This window comes from Erinaceus europaeus, chromosome 3, assembly GCF_950295315.1.
Source record: "Erinaceus europaeus chromosome 3, mEriEur2.1, whole genome shotgun sequence".
In the NCBI taxonomy this organism is placed as follows: Eukaryota; Metazoa; Chordata; class Mammalia; order Eulipotyphla; family Erinaceidae; genus Erinaceus; species Erinaceus europaeus.
This window is the reverse complement of record NC_080164.1, coordinates 81,412,681-81,429,959: the sequence shown is the minus strand read 5'-3', so window position 1 is coordinate 81,429,959 and position 17,279 is coordinate 81,412,681. Positions and strand designations below refer to the sequence as shown.

Genomic DNA, 17,279 nt, shown 5'->3' with positions numbered 1-17,279 from the left:
TAACTATTCTTACCAGCTTGTGATAGCTTAAATAATATTAGTAAATGGAACTTATCTCCAAACTCAATTATCCTGGTAATGTCTGCACTCAACCAGAGGTGCCACTGCCCTGCCCCCACAAGCTCAGTGATTTTGGAATGATAGTTCTCTGGACCCATCCTTAACACTGCAGTTATTCCCTTCTAACTTTTTAAGGAAAACAAATGAATGAGATAATAAGACAAGGGCACAGTAAACATCACAGCTGGATGGACTATAACCCGACCTAATCATCCACCTTAACATCCCTATATGATTTTGACATTTGGTCAGGAGTCTGAAAGCTGTTCCAGCCTATCAGTTCAGTTTTATCAGATTACTGATAAAAGTGGGAGTGCATGGAAGTTACAGGAATTATTGTAGAGGCATCTTTAAAAAAAAAAAAAAAATTCTGGTCCACTGTAGCTGCCTTTTTCTCTGCAGGTAGAATTGCTCATTTGCTGTCTGTCGTTCTTGTGCGCAGGAAGGAGCTTACCGCTGATGCCCGAGAGCTGAAAGGGGAGCTGTACTGCTTGCCTTGCCACGACAAGATGGGGGTCCCCATCTGTGGGGCTTGCCGCCGGCCCATTGAAGGGCGCGTGGTCAATGCCATGGGCAAACAGTGGCATGTGGAGGTGTGTTCTGAATTGGGGGACAGGCTGTGCTTCTGCATTTCCATGATCCAAATGTGCTGGCAAAATTGAGAGTCTTTGTTTTTAACAGCTGAATAATATTCTATTATGTGTATAACCATTCATATGTTGTTAGATATCTGGGTTTCCACCATGTTTGGGCTATTACAAATAATGCTAAGGGGACCAGATTGTGGTACACCCAGTTAAAGCACACACATTACCATGTGCAATGACCAGGGTTTGAGCCTCCGTCTCCCATTTGCAGGGGGATGCTTCACTAGTGGTTAAGCAGGTCTGCAGGTGTCTCTCTCTTTTCCTATCTCCCTCCCCCCTTCAATTTCTATCTGTTCTGTCCAATAAAAATAGGGGGAAACAATGACCACTGGTAGCAGTGGATTCATAGTACAGGCATCAGGCCCGAGTGGTAACCCTGGTGGGGGGGTGTGTGTGCTAAAACAATTTTTTAAAAGAATAAGACAGTCTAAATATTAAATGTGGACAAGGCAGTTTCTTAATGCAATTTTGAATGATTGAGCCCAGGTTCTCACCAAACAAGATACGTGCTGAACCACTCAACTACTTCCCTGACCATTTAATTTTATTTGAGACAGACCAAAACAGCACCCCTCTCCAGGAAGCTCCAGCCAGTCCTGCAGTGCAGATACTCAGAGGCTTTTACCTCTTGTTTTGTCTTTCTTGAATAGACTGTCTTGAAGGTGGTCATCAGAGACTGGGGTATGTGCATTGCCATGGAAATTGTGTAAGGTCACATCCAGCCCAGTGAAGGGACAGCTTCAAATTTCCATATATGTTGCCCAAGGATCATTTTAACTTTAGACTTTGACTTCAGCAAATTAATTTAATATGACATATCAACAATGACCTGTATCACTTTTTTTTCCTCTAGCATTTTGTCTGTGCCAAGTGTGAAAAGCCATTTCTTGGGCATCGCCACTATGAGAGGAAGGGCCTGGCATACTGTGAAACCCACTATAACCAGGTACTAACCATGCTCACTGGAGACTAGACAGTCTTTCAGGAAGTTGAGCTTATCGGTGTTTTGGCTACAAAGGAATCTTTTGAACAACATAAATAGGTCTTCAATGTATGTTTCTCACTTTTTATTTGGGAAATAATTTTAGACTGATGGAAAGGTTGTAAAAAGTACAAAGAATATATATCTCCTAGCTCCTGGAACTTTCTTTTATAGCGCAGTTATCAGTGCTGCTATAGTGACTTGTGTCCTGCAGTTTTGGCACTTGACCCGGTAGAATCCTGAGGGCATTTTTCCCACACTACTGCTTAACTTGGTCTAGTGCTATCCTGTTCCTTCATCCACCTTTATCCTGAGCCATTTATTTGGGTTTTGATAGTGATGAAAAATAGATTCTGTTCATTGTAGGGAATAATTTGGTTTTTTATTTTATTTGGGTTTTGATAGTGATAAAAAATAGATTTTATTTGGGTTTTGATAGTGATGAAAAATAGATTATTTTCATTGTAGGGAATAATTCGGGTTTTTATTTTATTTGGGTTTTGATAGTAATAAAAATAGATTTTATTTGGGTTTTGATAGTGATGAAAAATAGATTCTTTTCATTGATAAGCAATGAACTTTTACTAGTTTTCTCTAGTAATGGCAAAGTCTGGATCTAGGGAGCCAACTATTTTTAAGTGATATTTATAATTTAGAGATTATACTAAACACCTGGTGTTTCTAAAGTTCTATCATGTCTTGAATTTTTACCTTTTTTTCCCCCCATTTTCAGCTATTTGGTGATGTTTGCTTCCACTGCAACCGAGTTATAGAAGGTGATGGTAAGTATCTGATGGGACAACCCCCTTTGGACACAAAACACTTAAGTTATGTGACTGTTGAAAGAAATTCATGATGGGAGGCGGCATGTAGTGGCACACCTGGATAAGCACACGCATAACAGTAGGCAGGGACCCAGGTTCAAGCCCATGATCCTCACTGTAGGAGGAAAGCTTCACAAGTGGTGAAGCAGTGCTGCAGATGACTCTCTTTCCCTCTCTCCCTCCTCCCTCAATTTCTGTCTCTATCGTGTGTGTGTGTGTGTGTGTGTGTGTGTGTGTGTGTGTGTGTGTGTGTGTTTTAAGAAGTTGATGGGCCAGTAGGTGGCTCAACTGGTAGAGCACATACATTATCACGGGCAAGGACCTGGGTTTGAGTTCCTGAGCCACCACATGGGAGGGGAACCTTCCAGGGAAAGCTTCATGAGTGGTGGAGCAATGCTATAGTGTCTCTCCTCTCTCCCTCTCTATTCTTTCTTTCTTTTCTTTTCTTTCTTTCTTTTTCTTTCTTTCTTCCCTTCTTTCTTTCTTTCCTTCTTTCTTTATTTCTTTATTATTGGATAGAGACAGAGAAATTGAGAAGAGAGAAGGAGATAGAGAGGGAGGGAAACAGAGAGACACCTATAGTCCTGCTTCACCACTCGTGAAGCTTTCCCCTGCAGGTGGGAACCAGGGGCTTGAACCTGGGTCCTTGCACACTGTAGCGTGTGTGCTTAACCAGGCGTGCCACTACCTGGCCCCTCCCTCTCTATTCTCTGTGTCTCTTACCCTCTATCTAGAGGAAAGAGAAAAAATGTCCACTGAGATTAGTGGAATCGTGCAGGCATTGAGTCCCAGTGATATCCCTGGTTACAGGCAAAGAAAGAGAGAGAGAGGGGGAGAGAGAGAGAGAGAGAGAGAGAGAGAGAGAAAGAAAGAAAAGAAGAAAGAAAGAAAGAAAGAAAGAAAGAAAGAAAGAAAGAAAGAAAGAAAGGAGAGAATGTGATCAATATCAGTTACTCAGTTACTTCTTTTACTTGGGCTTATTTCACAAGTCATCTGTAGCAGCAAGGCAATGGTCTAAGAGTTTGACTTGATACTTTGTTGATGGTAGCCCGACAGGCCAGTTTCATAGGACTGTCACCATAGGAACTGAGGGAACTAACTGTTCCTGCCTAGCCCTCTGATCTGTTTCTGTTTGTGTTTCCTGGAATTATACATCTTGGAACATATAGAGCAATGTTTATGAGACTAAGGTTTATTCTGCTATGGTAGTTAGGCAGAGGTGCTTTAGTTTCACAGATGCTAAACCCTGGCTCTTATCAACAGCTGTTTCTGCAACTTAACACCCTTAGTGTGGTGATTAGGCAGTGCAGATTGACTGGAGCAAAAAGGAAACAGCTGTCTTTGCTAATCGTAGCTCACACAACTCAGCTAGAAGCTTCCTGGCGGGGTTTGAAATATTCCTATTTCCAGCAGCCTTCATGATTCTGGCAGAGATGCTAAGTCAGGAAATACTTTCTGAAACACTGCCCACATATTCCGAGATAGGAATAGTTTAGGGCTGGAAAGATAGCTCACTGGGGAAGGCATATACCCTGGTACATGTGGCCCAAGTTTGATGGCTGGCACCAGCTAAGAGTACCATGGCCCTGGGTAGAAGCCAGTGCTGGGGGTGCCTCTCCCTGTTACTCTCTGCATGAAAAAGCAGCCCAGGAGCAGTGAAATTGCACATATGCTAGGCCCAGGCTCCAGAACAAAAAGAATTTGTTTGAGAAAGCAACCTTTAGTGCCACTGGAAATAAAACTCTCATATGAAGCGGTTGACAGGCAAAAGAAGCTGTCAAAGGAAGTCTATTTGTTTGTTGTCACCTTTTTTTAAGAAAGAGTCCTATAGGAGAAGTAAGTCGAGTTTTAATTTTTTAACCTTTTGCCATTAGGGTTATCACTGGGACTTGGTATCTTAATGGCCCCATTATTCCCTGTGGACATTGTTTTTTTCTCTTAGAGAGGAGAAGCCATTATGCTACCACTTACCCCTGTAGGGGGTTCCATGTGGCAGCCCAGGTCTCAAACCCAGGTCTTTGTACGTGGTAACATGTAATACCAGGTAAGCCAGATGCTGGCACCCGGTATTGGGATTTCTTTAAATAGCTTAGCTAGCTTACCTAGGGAGGACACCTGCTTTGCCATCTGTATAACCCAGGTTTGAGTCCCCTGTATAGCACATGGGAGTACTAAGACACATTGGAGGAAGCTTGGGTGCTATTGTACCTCCCCTTCTATATATTAGTTTCTCTTTCTATCTGAAGAACCAGGAAGATAGCATACTAAGCAAAAAGACATTCTTGCCTGAATGTCCAAAGTCTCAGGTTTAGTCACTAGCACCACCAGAAACCAGAGTTGATCTTCCTGTCTGGGAAAAGAAAAAAAGTTCTGAGCAGTGAAGCAACAGAAACAATGGGGTGGTGGGGGGAAGGAAGGAAATTGCCTGGTCCATGTTGCACTGTTGCACCATAGCAGAAAGGTAGGCAAGCGCTGTGCTTCCCAAAGAGTGTGATGTCTGAGTGGCATATACATATGTTTCTGACATACAGATGTTAGGTATATACAGAGACATTCATGGAGTGAGAGAACATAAGATTTGGTGTGAAGACATGGCAATACTATATATGGTTCACTGGATACTCACAAGGAAGAATAAAGAATATAAGAAGAAGCCTACAGTCATGTGATTGGTTTATATTTATTTTTTTATTTTTAAAAAATATTTATTCCCTTTTGTTGCCCTTGTTGTTTTATTGTTGTTGTTACTGATGTCATCTTTGTTGGATAGGACAGAGAGAAATGGAGAGAGGAGGGGAAGATAGAGAGAGGGAGATAGATAGAAGATAGAGAGAGGAAAGATAGATACCTGCAGACCTGCATCACCACCTGTGAAGTGACTCCCCTGCAGGTGGGGAGCCAAGGGATTGAACTGGGATCCTTATGCCTGTCCTTGCGCTTTGCATCATGTGCACTTAACCCATTGCGCTACCGCCTGACTCCCTATATTTATTTTTTTTAACAGTATGTCAAAGTAGCTTTAAATGATTAATTAAGTTGTGACTCTGGGAGATAGCACACTGGGTAAAGTTAGGACCCTCAAGCATAAGGTCCTGGGTTTAATCTCTGCCGGGATAGCCTGAGGGTACTTCTTCCCGAGCTAGTGCTCTCTGGGTTGGAGAGAACTCAGCTGGAGCCGATCTAGGCTGCTGCGTGGGAGAGGGATCAGGAACTCGTGCCGCACTAACTTCGTAGGAGATACACTCTGGAACTCTCGGAGCCGGAAAGCAATTTCCAAGTGTCTTTAATCAGAAGAGCAGCTGTTTTTATACTCTCCAAGTAGGATGGAAACAGGATGTGATATAGAGAGGGTGGAGCGAAAAGTGACTGGTGAAAATCAGAGTGTGACAAGGAGAGGATCAGGGTATGACAAGGAGAGGGGGTGGAGCAGGTGAGAATTCTACCACTAAACCACCAATGACCTGGAGGGAGTGTAGTGCTTTATGTAAATGTAAAAGTGATTTATGTAAATAGACCAAAGCTTTGAATGGGATTAAATCTATCCCTATATAGGCATATGGTTAAGCAGAAGCCAGGGGGAGCTGGCATACTATCCAACAAATCTCCAGCAGCTCAAGTGCCAGAGTGGTCATCTGGTTTTCTCTCCCTCTTTCTCATTAATAAATAAATCTTTAGGGGAGTCAGGCGGTAGCACAGTGGGTTAAGCACATGTGGCATGAAGCACAAGGACCAGTATAAGGATCCCAGTTTAAGCCCCTGGCTCCCCACCTGCAGGGGAGTCACTTCATAGGCTGCAAAGCAGGTCTGCAGGTGTCTATCTTTCTCTACCCCTCTCTGTCTTCCCCTCCCCTCTCCATTTCTCTCTGTCCTATCTAACAAGATGACATCAGTAACAACAACAACAATAATAACTACAACAAGCATAAAAAATAAGAGCAATACAACAAGGGAAACAAAAGGGAATAAATAAATAAATAATGAAAAAAGTAAAGAAAATAAGGGCAATAAAAGGGAAAATAAGTAATAAATGATTCTTTAAAATATATTAATAAATGTAATTGATTGTAATTAATTGTAATTGTCCAAGAGGTGGCTTAAGCATTGGACTCTCAAGCATGAGGTCTTGAGTTCTTTTTTTTAGTATTTTTTTTATTATATTTATTTATTTCCCCCTTTGTTGCCCCCGTCACCCTTTTTTTTCTATTGTTGTAGTCATTATTGTCGCTGCCACTGATTTTGTCGTTGCTAGATAGCACAGAGAGAAATGGAGAGAGGAGGTGAAGACAGAGGGGGAGAGAAAGACACCTGCAGACCTGGTTCACCACTTGTGAAGTGACCTCCCTGCAGGTGGGGAGCCGGGGGCTCAAACCAGGATCCTTACACCAGTCCTTGTGCTTTGTGCCACATGCAATTAACTTGCTGCTCTACCGTCCAACTCCCAAGGTCTTGAGTTCTATCCCCAGCAGTACATGTTCCAGATTGATGCCTGGTTCTTTCTCTCTCCTCCTGTCTTTCTCATCAATAAATAAATAAATATAATTGATTCAACAAACATTAATGGCACTGAGATTCTTAGCTATGTGATTCTTTTGAAAGTGAATCTCTTGATTTCTTCCAAACATCCTAGAAATAACTTTGGTTCTTATTTATTTGTCTGTCTGAAAGAGGAGAGGGGAGGGAGAAGTGACGATGAGGCCCAGAGCACCACTCTGGCACATCCAGTGCAAGGGATCAGACTCAGCATTTCACACTTGAAAGTCCAGTGCTTCACCCACTGTACCAACTCCCAGGCCACTGTTTCTGCTTTGGAGGTGAGCAATGTCAGCTCTCAACTTCTCATACCTCCACGGTTGTGTGACCAGTTGCCTTCCTTCTTTTTCTAGTGGTCTCTGCTCTCAATAAGGCCTGGTGCGTCAACTGCTTTGCCTGTTCTACCTGCAACACTAAGTTAACCCTCAAGTAAGTCTACAGTTAGTCTAATGTTAAAAGCGGGGTGATTTTTGTGTTAATGTTGGTAAAGTTTTTAAAAAGTATTCCTTATTCTTTCTGTTCAGGCTTTCTACAAGTAAAAGTTCTTTAACTGTTCCTTGTTCTTTCTTCTATTCTTCCTTTGTCCTGCTGAAAGGGATAAGTTTGTTGAAATTGATCTAAAGCCAGTCTGCAAACACTGTTATGAGAAAATGCCAGAAGAATTTAAGAGGCGACTTGCCAAACGGGAGAGAGAAGCAAAGGATAAGGACAAGCAGAAAAAGAAAAAGCCAGTCTGTTTGTAAACTTTTCTATCCTTTCTGTCATTTTCACTACTTTCTTCTTTGGTTAGTCCTTTAGAATATGTTTTTGTTCTGTTTTCACTTTTTGCACTTTTCTGTTGCTGTTAATTTCTTTTGTATGTGTATTTGTAGCCATCAGAGATTGAAATTCAAGTACTCATTACAGAATTGAACCATTTCCATATTATTAAAATCACAAACTTTAATGAATAAGGTTCATACTCACTATTGCTTATACTTGTTTCTCGTACTCTATAGATTTTCTCTCACCTTTTCCTTTAAAAAAATGTGTGTGTATATATATGCATATTTGTATATATATGTGTATATATATATATTGGATTTCAGTCTCTTAATAGACGTTGGAGAATGTTTTAAAGTATTTTTTTGTCTGACAATTGCAACTTTGAAAGTCCTGGGTTATGATATCTTTACCAAAAATAATTAATCAAGTGTCATATTAACATTATTCCATCAACTCTTTGAGCATGTTTTGTATGCAAGTAAAAAAATCGCTCAGTCTACCTCATAAAATGCCTGTGTCTTTGGTGTGTTCATGCTTTCATAGAATACCCATATACTATTGTTAAATAATTTTTTTATATATTTTCAAGTTTTTTGTTTTCTGTTGTTTTTTTTTTATGGGAAATAGTCTTTTTTGAAATTCTGTTGAATTACTAGCATGATTGTCTCATTTTCCTTTCATGATTATCAGTGTGTCCTGAACTCTAAGAGTTTTTTACTGGGTTAAAGTTTCCTTTTATAGACAGGAATTAGAATCCATATATAAAATTAGACCAGTGTGTATCTGGGAAGGTGATTCAGCAGGTAGAGTGCAGGCCTTGCATGGGTGAAGCCCGCGGCTCCACCCCCAGCATCATATGTACCATTATGGTGCTTTGCCACCTCTCTCTCATGAAGTATGTACTTTTTAATTTAAAAACTTAGAACAGTGATTAAACAGTCATTGTTTGTAGCATACTTAAAAGCAGTTATAATTAAATTTTTCATTAAAAGTAGCAGTCTTTGCATCAAGCTGTGGGTTCAAGTACCCCATGACTATGTAAAAACAATAAAGACTGTTTTGAGCACACTTAATGACTATAGCAGAGGGTGGTGCCTGGTGACTTTCATGGTCTCTCACCTTTTCTTTTTCAAATGAAAAAAGGTAAATAAAGTAAATTTTAAATGACAGTTCTAATAGATTTCACTCTAAGATGACTTTGGGAAAATTTTTAATTCATTAATACTATTTAAATAAAACTGCCATTTGAAATAAAAGATCACAGGGTGGGCTGGGGTAGATAACATAATGGCTATGCAAAGAGACTTTCCTGTCTGAGGTTCCAAAATCCCAGGTTCAATACCCTGCACCAGTGTAAGCCAGAGCTGATCAGTGCTCTAGTAAAAAATTAAATTAAATCACAGGGCCAGGTGGTGGTGTACCCGGTTGAGTACATGCTACAGTGCTCAAGGACCCAGGTTCCAGCCTCCCAGTACCCACCTGCAGGGGGGAAACTTTGCAAGTGGTGAAGCAGTGCTGCAGGTGTCTCTCTGTCTCTCTTCCTCTCTATTTCCCTCTTCCCTCTTGATTTCTGACTATCTCTATCCAATAAATAAAGATAATTTAAAAATATTTTAAAAAGAAAGAAAGATCACCTGAGGCTCTGTGAAGACAGCACCGTGACTGTGCACTAGACTTGCACACCTGAGGCCCCAGGGTCCCAGGCTCAATCTTTGACGCCACCAGAATCCAGAGATGAGTGGTTTTCTGGTCTCTGTCTCGCCTCTCTCTTTCTCTTTCCTGCCCCTACCTTTCTCACTGTCTTTCTCCCTCTCCCTCCCTCCTTCCCTCCCTCCCTTTCTCTCCATAATGTTTTAAAAATAAAATAAATTGGTTAGCAGCTGGGGAAACTTAAATGGTAGAATAATGAAGTTTCATATCTGAAGTCCTACTTCTCATGTACCAGACTGGAGCTCTGGCCTGTCTCTCTCTTTCTCACTGTCTCATGTGAAATTCTCTCTCTCATGTGTATACCTTAAAAATAAATATTTAGGTGGTCCAGGAGGTGGCGCAGTGGATAAAGCATTGGACTGTCAAGCATAAGGTCCTGAGTTCGATCCCTGGCAGCACATGCACCAGAGTGATGTCTGGTTCTTTCTCTCCATCTTTCAAATAAATAAATAAATAAATAAATAAATAAATAAACCTTTTAAAAATTAAAATAAATAATTAGGAGCCAGCACCATATACACAACTGAGGTTCAAACCTGGCCCCTACAACTTGGAAATTTCTGCTTCTCTGCCTTGCTGTCTTTATGTAAATAAATAAATGCATCAGTTAAATCAGCAAGTTTAATCATTATATCACTAGCTGTATTTTACAAATACATCCTAAATATTGTTTCACAGAAAATGAAGGAAATAGTAAAGTTGGACATTTATTCAATTCTTAATTAAAGACACTAGATCTTAGCACTGGTAAGTGGTTGTGATTACCCTGTGGGAACAATGGTAATCAGGAGGCCATCTGTAAGGCTGCCTTCTCCAGAACTGTTTTATAAAATGATCACATGTGTGACTCTTGACTTTTAGAAAGAAGAATTGAACAGTCAGGGCAGAGTAAAGGATTCATATGAGTGAAGCTCCAAGTTTAATTCCTGGTACTACATATGCCAGATTGATGCTTTGATCCCTGTCTCACCAGTCAGTGAATAAATCTTTGAAAAGCAGAACAAATAACTTCTCCATAAAGTTAGCCTTCACAAAGTGTAACCACAGGCTTCTGGTTTGTTTGTGTTTGAACAAGAGAAAACTGTAATGCTGGCAATAGAAGTCAAGGCCTCATACTTATCAGTCCTGCAGTTCATAGTTGCTAGCTCCAGGGCCCTCGCTTCTTTCTTGAAGAATGATTATTAAGAGGGTCAACTAAATAGCTCACTTGGATAGTGTGCTACTTGAACCCATAAATCAAATTCAAGCCCAGCTACCACCACACTTATGGAAGCTTCATTGCTGTGTTGTCTCTCTCTGTCTCTGTCTCTCTGCTTGTCTCTATCTATGGAAAAAAAAGAGTGGTTATGATTTCTCCTCTCAGAAGCAAACACAGAAGCCAGAACTCCCACCTTCTGCACCCCCAAAAGAATTCTAGTCCATACTCCAGAAGGGGAGAAATGTTTGGGAAAGATGACCAGAGAGCTTTGAACTTTATTCCATCAGGACTTGGAAAGAGAAGAGGAATAAAGGAAGAACATTTGGAAATATAAACAGGTGTAGGTGTGAGTTAGAAAGGAAGAGAGGGTAGGACCATAGAAAAAATGGACAAATATATGTAAATACAGACAGATAGTTATAGAAATAATAGTCAACCCATATCTGTGACCTTAGGAGAACCACTGCAGTTCCAGTGGAGGGAATAGAGACACAGAACTCTGGTGGTGGGAACAGTTTGGAATTATACCCCTGTTATCTCATAATTTTGTGAACCAATACTAAGTCAATAATTTAAAAAATTCTTAGAGGCCAGGTGGTAGCGCACGGGGCTAAACACACATAGTATGAAGCACAAGGACTGGTGCAAGGATCCCTTTTTGATCCACCTGCAGGAGGATCACTTCACAGGCAGTGAAGCAGTTCTGCAGGTGTCTTATCTTTCTCCATCTCTGTCTTCCCCTCCTCTCTCAATTTCTCTCAGTGGATTTGTAGTGTAGATGCTGAGCTCCAGCAATAACCCTGGAGGCAAAAAAAATTCTTAAAAATAAAAAGATTTTGGGGGCTGGATGGTGACACGCCTGGTTGCGTGCACATGTTACAGTGCACAAAGATGCACCTGCAGGGGGAAAGCTTTGTGAGTGGTGAAGCAGGTCTGTAGGTGTCTCTCTGTCTCTCTCTCCCTCTCTATTTCTCCTCCTCTAAATTTCTGGATGTCTCTATCTAATAAATAAATGAAGATAATAAAAAATAGAATTTTTAAAAAATATTTCTTTTCTCAACCATTTTTTTTGTCAGACAACCAACCAAAATATGAGCTGACAAAATATTAATGAACCAGACTTGCCATGCACACTATACAGATTCAAGCCCAGCCTCCACTACATTGGAAGGAGTTTTGGTGTTGTGCTGTCTGTCTGTCTTTCAGAAGAAAGTCAGGACAGTGAAGCCAAAATAACAACAGATAATAGAAACAATCCTTTATGTTTTGTTGTCATTGTTAGGGTTGAGGCAAAAAATATGTATATATGTATTTTTTGGGGGGGGAAGTTGGGCGGTAGCGCAGCGGGTTAAGCACACCTGGCGCAAAACAAAAGGACCGGCGTAAGGATCCCAGTTTGAGCCCCCGGCTCCCCACCTGCATGGAAGTCGCTTCACAAGCAGTGAAACAGGTCTGCAGGTGTCTGTCTTTCTCTGCCCCTCTCTGTCTTCCCCTCCTCTCTCCATTTCTCTCTGTCCTATCCAACAACAATGACAGCAATAATAACTACAACAATAAAACAATAAGGGCAATAAAAGGGAATAAATAACTATTTTTTAAAAAGATAAAATACATATGTATATATATATATATATATATATTTTTTTTTTTTTTAATGTATGTACGAGCGAGAACCAGAGCATCACTCTGGCACTTAGGATGATATGATGCCAGAGCTCCAGTTTGGGACCTCATGCTTTTGCGTCCAGCACTTCTTGCACTGCATCACCTTCAGAGCCATGAGAGATAGGATATTTTATTCCAGAAAAGATAAAAATTTGTAGCTTACCTGATATAAAATACTAAATAAGATTAAAGGCCAGATGGTAGTACACCAGATTGAATGCACAAATTGCCATGCGCAAGGACCTGGGTTCAGGCCCCTGGCCCCCACCTGCAGGGGGAAACTTCATGAGTATGGAGCAGTGCAGCAGGTGTCTGTCTACCCTGTATCCCCCTTCTCTCTCCATTTCTCTCTTAACAAAGATAAGAAGGGAGGACAGGGAAAGAAAAAAAGAGATCATGGCCACAAGGAGCAGTGGATTCATTGTGCAGAGGTGTCTGCCTCTCCTCCTCCAACTCCCCCTTCCCTCTTGATTTCTGACTGTGTATCCAGTAAATAAATAAATATAATTAAAGAAAATTAAAGAAAAAAAGAAAGGGAGAGACCAGAGCACCGCTCTGACATATATAGGTGCTGGGATCAATCCCAGGGCCTCAGAATGCAAGTTTTGTGCTCTACCCCTGAGCACCTCCCTCCCCAGTCACTGTTTAACATGTTCTTATAATATTCTAACATATGATTAATTGACTTCTCTTACCTGAATTATGTTTAGATTATGTTTTCTGCATCCATAGCATTGGCTAAAATGTACCACACAATCTGTATTATGCAGATTTATAGAATTGATTTCCAAAGATGATTTTTCCCCATAGCACTGCTCAGCTCTGGCTTTTGGTGGTGCTATAGACTGAACTTGGGACCTTTGCTACCTCAGGCATAGAAGGCTCTTTGCTTAACCATTATGCCTTCTCCTCCAGCCCAGGAAGACTTTTTCAGTTGGTATTTTGAATTCTTTATGTCTACCATGACAAGAACTGAAATTAGGGTTACAATTAACTATAGATGTCATCATGTAGTGTCTTCATTTAATTCAGTGAAAATAATACTTCCTATTATGTGCCTGTTGAATACATATCCACTAATTTCTTGTTATGTGTTGTTTAGGAATAAATTTGTGGAGTTTGACATGAAACCCGTCTGTAAGAAGTGCTATGAAAAATTTCCTTTGGAGCTGAAGAAAAGACTGAAGAAACTAGCTGAGACCTTGGGAAGGAAATAATTGCCTTTCTCATATTTTTTCCCTCTTCTATGCAATAAGAGATTACCAACATTACTTGACTTGATCTGCCCTCATTTAGAGCTGTTACCACAAAATAACTGAGAGTGAAGGGGACCATACAGATGGTTTCTCTAGCTCTTATTTCTCAGTAAGAATAGAAAATTTGTATAAATCTGTTTAAAACAGTTAAAACCACCATTTGCCTTTGTTAGTAACCCCTGTCAGATTGTTGGCATGGTGAGCTGTGGCTAGTAGCAAAAAGCATCTGGTTAAATGTTAAACTTTGCCTGAGGTCCAAAAAATTAAATCTAACTTTTAGAACAAAGTAAAGAGGCTGGAAGAATAGTCACAGTAGCACAGAGGACTTGCATGTGAAAGGCCCCAGGCTTAGTCCTCAGTATCACCAATAGCCAAGTGGTGATATGGCCAAAAGAGAATATTTAAGAAGCTTTTACATGCCATGATTTATATATATATATATATATATATATATATATATATATATATATATATGCATTATTTTAGCTTTTACTCAACATAAAGTTCCACCTGCTATATGGGATGATACAGGGGAGTAAATAACAAAACCAAATCTCAAAGAATCTTTATATCCTTATCAAAGTAGTATAGTTATATAGTGCATTTACACATTATTAAAACAAAGTGCGTGTTCAGAACTACTTGAGGGGGTTGTGTTGATGCAATAATATGCTTGCTTTTATATTTTGTGAACTGTTTTCTTTGGACAGTTATTTACACAGTAGTTATTGCTAGCCAGTAGTATGCTTTTTAAATTTTTGTGCAGAAAGTTTACCTTACTTATTTGAGGATAGAGTGTGCTTCACGATATTGGAATAATGATGTCTTTAACGCGTAACAGTAATTATGCTTCTTAGCTTTGAGGTCAAGGCGTCATCTTAGATAAGGAAATGAAATTAAACTTTATATAGCTTGGAATTTATCGAATGTATCTCAATTTTTCTCTCATAAAAAATTGAATGTATGTGTACTGATCCTATCCTATTGCCTCTATAATCATGCTAATATCTATGCTTTATGCAGAAACATGTCTTGCCTTAGAAAAACATGTACTTTAATCAGATATTCTAACTATTTTCTATTATCCCAAATGAAGATTAAGTGAATTCATTCACACAGTTTGATATCCCTCTTGTTTTGGGGAAACATACTGAAATTTATTTTCACCTTGGACCATTCTTTTTTGAGAAACTTGTATGCAAAGCAGATGCTGAGAACAGCTTTAAATATTGCTGTTGCTTCATTGTCAGTAAAAGAAAATTGCCAAAATTGACTTCTAAGGGAGAATATTATTGGTTTTAAAAGAAAAAAAAAGTTGAAACAACAATGAGAAAAAGATGACCGCCACGAGCAGTGGATTTGTAGTGCAGGCTCTAGGCACCAATGATAACCATGGAGGCAAAAAAAAAAAATTAAAAAAAACCCTCAGATGCTACCACTCTGCCATTAACATATGTATATGCATACAGACTTTTTTTTTTTTTTAAGTTTTTGCCTATACTTTATAAGAGTAAATTCTGAAATTCAGTTTTCAGGTAACTTGTATTCACTTATATTTAGTGTTCTATTAGAGTGTAAAGAATTACTATAAATGATTGAAAAGTAATCACTATATATAATTTAAGACAGTATGTGCTCCAAGTTTCCAACAATCTTTATATTTGATAGGAAAAATAAAAATTCCTTCAGTATGCCTTTGTCGGCTAATAGATGACCACCAGTGAGAACCTTGAAAGTATTTATTAAACATTGTGCTATGAATGCCAGCAAAAAGATTGCAAGGATTTGCAGCATATGGTCTTGATGCTAAATTCTCAAAAGTCACTGCATCAGCAATATGAACAGGATAGCCGCCACTCATCCACATTCTTAGGACTTCAGTGATCATGGACTCCTCTCAGCTGCCCTGCTCACATAGCAGACATAGTGCGGACTCTTCCGTAACTACAAGTCCTGCTGCTATCTTAGCTCACTCCTGTATTTAGCTATGAATTAGCATTACCTGAAAGGTCAATTCTACTTCAAGCTATTTTTACCTAGGCACACTTTTTTGCTTAGTGGTACCATTGAAGCCTCTACACGTGGGAAAGAAGGGAAAAATTGGGAAAGTTTTAAGGAGAACAGGAAACAGACTTGGTTTAACTCATAGTGTTTATTCATGGGGCTTTCCTCTGGTGTAGAAAGTCTAGTTAGTATGCATCTCATTGACTGCAAGGTGATTTGAAGTGGCTAATAGTTCTTACTGCATCTGTAGGTGCTCCAGTTTCTTACCAAGCCTAAAGTAATTAGGAAAAATATCTGGGTACAAGTAAAGCATACTGTAGATCATGGTTGATGCCTTATTACTGGTATAACTGAAACAATAGGTCATTTGCTTCACAGTTTGCCAAAATCGTTATTTTCAAGTTAAGGGAAATTTGAGGTGGGCTTACAACATTCGTGTATTTCACTGTAGATTGTAAGCTCAAGGGCAGAGACACTATATTGATAATTATGTTTTTATGTAGCAACCATTGCAGTATATTCTTGGTGCTTAATAAATGTTCATAATTATTAACAATCTTACTGTACATTGTTTAATTTGAATGGCTTTGAGACATAGAACTCAGAGAAGGTAGAAGGTAGAAAGCTTTTTTTAAATTTTTCTTCGTTAGAGGAATTAATGATTTATAGTGAAACACAACAGTAAAATATAGTAGTTTGTACATGTGTAACATCTCTCAGTTTTCCACATAACAATTCAGCCCCCATTAGGTCCTCCACTGCCATCCTGTTCCAGGACCTGCACCCTCCCCCCACCCCAGAGTTTTATTTTGGTGCAATACACCAATAAGAAAGCTTTTTTAACCTTTATTAATGTTGTGGTTTTGAGGGGACACATTTCAGTAGTACTATGTCTAAATCCATATGAAAATTCCACAAGTGCTAATTTATAAGACATGTACATCTTGGTAATTCAGCTGGCCAAAATATATTTTTATTTTTATTTATTTATTTAGCCTCCAGTATAATCGCCCGGGCTTGGTACCAGCATGGTGAATCCATGTTCCTGGTGTCCATTTTTTTCTTTTTATTTTTTTCTTCATTTTATTGGATAGGACATAGAAAAATGGAGAGGGGAAAGGAAGACAGAGAGGGAGAGAGAAAGATAGACTCCTGCAGACCTGCTTCACCATTTGTGAAGTGACCTCCCTGCAGGTGGGGAGCCGGGGGCTCGAACCGGGATCCTTGCATAGGTCCTTGCACTTAGAACCATGTGCACTTAACTGGGTGCACCACCACCTGACCCCTGCCCCATACCCCCAAGATTTCTTTCATATATTTCATCTTGATCTACTCACAGCTCAAAAATATGGAATTTGGGAGTCCGGCGATAGCGCAGCGGATTAAATGCACGTGGCACAAAGCCAAGGACCAGCATAAGGATCCCGGTTTGAGCCTCCAGCTCCCCACCTGCAGGAGAGTCGCTTCACAAGCAGTGAAACAGGTCTGCAGGTGTCTATCTTTCTCTCCCCCCCTCTGTCTTCCCCTTCTCTCTCCATTTCTCTCTGTCCTCTCCAACAATGACGACATCAATAACAACAACAATAATAACTACAACAATAAAACAACAAGGGCGACAAAAGGGAAAATAAATTTTTT

General features: G+C 39.8%; 1 protein-coding gene across 7 annotated transcripts in view; it reads left to right on the top strand.

The window, feature by feature from the left end:
- The window catches only part of LIMS1 (LIM zinc finger domain containing 1), a 165,452-nt gene extending 149,255 nt beyond the window's left edge, over window positions 1-16,197 (top strand). For 6 of the 7 annotated variants that reach the window (XM_060187601.1, XM_060187598.1, XM_060187600.1 and 3 more), the window contains 5 exons: window positions 503-653; window positions 1,561-1,653; window positions 2,423-2,471; window positions 7,397-7,472; window positions 13,484-16,197. In XM_060187601.1, coding sequence (XP_060043584.1) covers window positions 503-653; window positions 1,561-1,653; window positions 2,423-2,471; window positions 7,397-7,472; window positions 13,484-13,598 — 484 coding nt within the window. In that variant the 3' untranslated portion in view covers window positions 13,599-16,197. Of the gene's footprint in view, window positions 1-502; window positions 654-1,560; window positions 1,654-2,422; window positions 2,472-7,396; window positions 7,473-7,638; window positions 7,787-13,483 lie in introns of those variants that run through there. The other variant, XM_060187602.1, reaches the window with a different exon arrangement.
- Window positions 16,198-17,279: the final 1,082 nt, after the last annotated feature.